Here is a 5,445-nt window from a genome sequence, read left to right as displayed (position 1 = left end):
CATCTGCCTTCTAATTTTGTTGGAGAAACCTTGAGTCGATGTGACATCATGGGAAAATAGTGCATACAAGAGTAAATAAGATGGTGATCTTATTAGAGCCAGCGAGGAAATTAAATAGCAACAATAATAATTAATTAATACGGGAACTAACTGTAAAGAAAATCTTGGTTTGTGTGATTACTTGTCAATGGGAACGAATTTGGTCACTGGAAAATATGTGGCAACTTGGCCATCAAATTGAAGTAAACTCACAGCCATGTGATTAAACATTTCTTTATTTCACTCGAATTTTTATTACATCCCAGCATGGAAACAGGCAAGAACAAAACACACAGGCTCGTTTTTTGTTCTTTTAGACGTAGGAAAAGAGAAGAAGAAAAAGACACACACAGCCATACATAACACACGCTGTTCTTGGCTTCTTACTTACTCTGCACGCTGTTCTTCAACCATCTCCAAGGGGAAATGAGGAGACCCCCGCGGGCAAAAGACAACCCTATAGTTGGTCCCGCCAGGGCATGTAAATGTGCTCGAAGGGTCATCCTGGGGATAGCTATAAGAAGTAGGGCACCTATCCTTAAAAAACCTTGAGAAATAGGTAGGGCCACAGCTCCCCTGCCCATTAGTGCAGCAATATTCGTTAGTTTTAAACACAGTGCATGGGTTATTACACCCACCAGGAGCCCGCAATTCATTAGGACATTGCCCATTAATATCTGCTGTGCAGAGAAGCGCTTGACACTTCCCTGAGCCACCGCTTGATGTTGGACTAAATTCCATAGGGATATTAAATCCATCAACAAGGGATATATCATAAAAATCCAAGTTACCAAATTGATTTAACGCATATTCAGCTAGAGTGTTGGGAGGGACACCCCAGCCCTTGCACTCTAGGCCACCGGTGCAGTCCCCAGTTTGGCAACGACCCTGACCACCGCCATCAAAGTTACAATTTGTCCTGCCCCAAATACGAGCCATGGACGTGCCAGCAGGCACATTAAGATTCCAAGTTTGGCCACGTTCTAGACGGCGTCCACCACCAGGTGAGGCTGCGGCCCACACAGTGTAAGGACAACTATTTCGGATTTCAAAGGTGGCTGCATTAGTAGAGATGAAAAGAAGGCTAAAGAGGAGGGAGGAGGTGAGAAATTTGGTTAAGTAGCTCATAGTTGGTTACTTGATACTAGCTTATGTGAATCTGTGCTTGATTCATGGTGTCATTTATGGTCTTTATATAGGGGAGTGGCGGCTTTTGGATTCCTATACATTATGGCAAGTGCACAGTATTAAATTAGAAATAGAGGCGGCTGCGTGCCTGCCTGCCTTCCTAGCTTATATATATTTTATTGATAAAAAGAAAAGGAAAAAAAATCAAAAGTTAGTTTCGTGGTTGAAAAAATATATTTGTTGCTTTGATTATATATATATATATATATATAAAGTATAAAATTAATATTAAAACAAATTTAGTAAATGAAAAAATATTTTTATATATTTATAAATAAAAAAATATTTACGAACACACTAACAAACAAAACTATTAAAAAATATAAAAACTAATTTTAAACAAAATAAAATTCAAATTTTACGTAATCTCCATGTTGAAAAGCAAAGGGCTAAATGTATCTGAATGCAATAAACCAACGTGCAGGTATATTTTTAAAATCATTATAAAAAAAGATTTAATATCATAAATATGCAAGTTGAATGGATAATAGTTATTGTATAAAAAAGAAAAGCTAGGAAATCATCAGGGGAGCGTGCCTTATAAAACCAATCATGTTCAATATGGAGATTTCAGACAAGTTGCCTCTTCTTAATCAAGTACTGTTAATCCAAATACATTGTATCGACAGAACGTGGTTGGTATCATCACGTAGACTTTTCTCATGTGATTACGTGTCTTAAAATGTGTCCTACACTCTAGTTCTTCAACTCTCCTGGTTTGTTTTGAAAAAGTATTTTTAAAAATTATTATATTTTTTATTTGTTTTAAAATATTATTTTTAAATAAAAATATTTTAAAAAATAACTGTTACTATAATTTTAAAATAGATATAAAAACAATTCATGAAATATATCAATAAATATAAATTTTCAGTCCTGATCGGCAGTGGTCCTTGACTGCGTGCTTTCCGACTATCAAAATTCAAAATATTCAAATTTCGAGGTATTAAGATACCAGTACTATTTTCTCTCTACTTAAAATTCCGGGACAAATGAAGATTTAACGAGAAAAAAAAAAAAAGCTTAGAATTTAAGACCCCTTTTGTTTCCGAGATGGCGTTTACATTTGAAGCAAAACACAGGAACCAAACATTTAATAAAAATATATATATATATATATATATATATATATATATTATTTATAGATTTCATTATTTATGATGCTTATAACATAGGTGCGAAGAAGCAGTCAAAAGTTATTTTTGCGTAAAGGAATCACTCTTTACTGTTTATTTAAGTAAACAGTAAATAAATAAACAGTGAAGGGTAATTTTACTGTTCTAGTGGGACCAAGTTTGGTTCAAAGTTAAATATATTAAACAAGATTTACTAAAATAAAATAAAAAAATTATTTTTTATTTTTAATTATATTTTATTTAAAAAATTATTATTTAACATTATTCAATGATACTAATAATAAATTAGATAGAAATCAGAGTCCCAAATTGATTTATAATAATATTTTATTTGATATTTTTCTGTGTTTAAAAAATCAAATTTATTTGATATTTTTCTGTGTTTAAAAAACCAAAAAAACTGTAGTCCTTATCACATATATTTCACACTTAATGGAATTGTAGATAATTTAATAAAAAAATAAAAAATATTATATATAAAGTATTATTTATTTCATTATGTAATAGCAATAGTTAAATCTTCAATATCTAAATTAAAAATCATTAATATTAATATATATTTTTTGAAATTATTTTACAATTTTAATTTGATAAGTATTCCTAACTAAACACATTAAATTATTTTTTATTTAATTTTAATTTTAACCAAATATATATAAATATCAAACTAATTTTAACCAAAAATACTTTTTTATAAAATATTTTTTAAAAATATAATTATAAAAACTATCTTAATACCATATTAAAAATACCTAGAAGAATGAGGCGGAAGAAAAGAAAGAATGGAGGTAAAGAGAGGAAAAATGAGGTTAAAAAAACAAAAGTCTGCAGTTTTTTTTTCAAGATAATTACAAAAAAATTTATATATTTGGACTCGTTTTTGGTTTTCAATATAAAAGTTAAGAAATTATTGTTGGATTCAGTGATCAACGAAAATATATTTTTATTTTTATATTTAATGAATATAAATCTGCACTATTTTCTTATAAACTTATTTTATCTCTTCCAAATATAATATCTCTCTGCATTGTCTTTCTCTCTCTAAACATACAAAACAACAATATTTTTGTTTTTTATACTAATCTCTTCCTATAAATATGGGGAATTGAAAACTTCTTGCCAGTGTTATTTTATTCATTTTTTTTGAAATCATAAAACCCCCGTCTTTTGATAAATTAGGCTGTTTTTGTTTTGCAGCTATTTTTATATTTGCAGTTCAACAAATATAAAAAAGTGTTAAGTAACAAATTAAATTAAATTATGTTTTATATCGTGAAACCTATTAAAAAAAAATATATATAAATATCAAACTAATTTTAACCAAAAATACTTTTTTATAAAATATTTTTTAAAAATATAATTATAAAAACTATCTTAATACCATATTAAAAATACCTAGAAGAATGAGGCGGAAGAAAAGAAAGAATGGAGGTAAAGAGAGGAAAAATGAGGTTAAAAAAACAAAAGTCTGCAGTTTTTTTTTCAAGATAATTACAAAAAAATTTATATATTTGGACTCGTTTTTGGTTTTCAATATAAAAGTTAAGAAATTATTGTTGGATTCAGTGATCAACGAAAATATATTTTTATTTTTATATTTAATGAATATAAATCTGCACTATTTTCTTATAAACTTATTTTATCTCTTCCAAATATAATATCTCTCTGCATTGTCTTTCTCTCTCTAAACATACAAAACAACAATATTTTTGTTTTTTATACTAATCTCTTCCTATAAATATGGGGAATTGAAAACTTCTTGCCAGTGTTATTTTATTCATTTTTTTTGAAATCATAAAACCCCCGTCTTTTGATAAATTAGGCTGTTTTTGTTTTGCAGCTATTTTTATATTTGCAGTTCAACAAATATAAAAAAGTGTTAAGTAACAAATTAAATTTAATTATGTTTTATATCGTGAAACCTATTAAAAAATTGGATTTAAAATATGATTTTTATAAATAGTTTTTATATTTTTACTTTAAAAACACTTTAAAAAAAATAATTTTTTTTTATTTTTTTACTTTAAATTATTATTTTTTAAGTATTTAATTCATTTAAATATACTAATATAAAAAAATAATTTATTTAAAATAAAAAAATAATTTTAATATATTTATAAATAAAAATACTTTAAAAAACAACTACAACTTCATTTTCTAATACAACTACTAAACATTATATATATATATATATATATATATATATATAATTTTTATTAAATATATATGTAACTCGATATTATCATGGATATACCTTTCTTAAATTTATTTATTTTTAAATACAACCACACGAAAACTATCTCAAAAACAAAAACAATTAGAGACTCTTGAGATTACTACGGATGAGCAGCTATGATGAGCTTCGCAGGGAGCTTGCCTGCTTGTTTCGCCTAGAAGGGTATATTCTTCTTTCTACTTGTATCTTGCCAGGGAAATTTGTTTCCTCGGCATTTCATAAATTGCCACAGCTTGCTCTGAGAGGCAGTGATTGTTTACTTTTATGATGATTATGAAGCAAATTCAACAACTTTCGGCATTCTTAACCATGGGTTCAATTGGGGGATGCTTTGATATAAACCTATCTTTCATAACTAAGCGGCATTGTAGCAAGCAGAGAAGATAGCTTTGGTAAAGGAAGGAAGGCTATGGATAAAGCACTAGTAGTAGATCCAATAACTATGTCCCTTGTAACAGATTGCTTTCTTCTTGTTCTTCGCCATAACGCCCAATTTGGGATGTGTTGGAAAAAGAATTCCACACCTAAACCTAGTCTCATTCCAAGACTATACTTTCTTTTCCTGGTCTGTATCTATCTCTTTTGTTTTGGATCCCCTGCCTTCTAGGATACCTGGCTTGCCCCCAGTTGCTATGTTTCTCCAAGGTTTAATCTCAACTTTTCTGGCCTTTTCAAATAGAACTTCTGAAGAAAAAAAGAAGAAGCTATTTTAATTCCTTGATCTTTTCGAATAGAACAAGGAACAGTTGAAACGGTGAAAATTGATTTTGGATATACTATTATGAATCCTTTGGTTCTTTTCTTCCCTGAAACTGTAGAAAAATAGAACACCAATGATGCCCCTAA

At 28.6% G+C, this 5,445-nt stretch overlaps 1 protein-coding gene across 1 annotated transcript; it reads right to left on the bottom strand.

Moving 5' to 3' along the window:
• Nucleotides 1-259: 259 nt before the first annotated feature.
• On the bottom strand, nt 260-1,232 carry LOC105129073 (osmotin-like protein OSM34). The gene has a single exon (XM_011031003.1). The coding sequence runs from the start codon at nt 1,165-1,167 to the stop codon at nt 427-429; it is 741 nt and encodes a 246-aa protein (XP_011029305.1). The 5' UTR covers nt 1,168-1,232; the 3' UTR covers nt 260-426.
• Nucleotides 1,233-5,445: the final 4,213 nt, after the last annotated feature.

Source organism: Populus euphratica, unplaced genomic scaffold (assembly GCF_000495115.2).
Source record: "Populus euphratica unplaced genomic scaffold, PopEup_1.0 scaffold48.1, whole genome shotgun sequence".
NCBI lineage: Eukaryota > Viridiplantae > Streptophyta > Magnoliopsida > Malpighiales > Salicaceae > Populus > Populus euphratica.
This window is presented reverse-complemented; position numbering and strand designations above follow the sequence as displayed.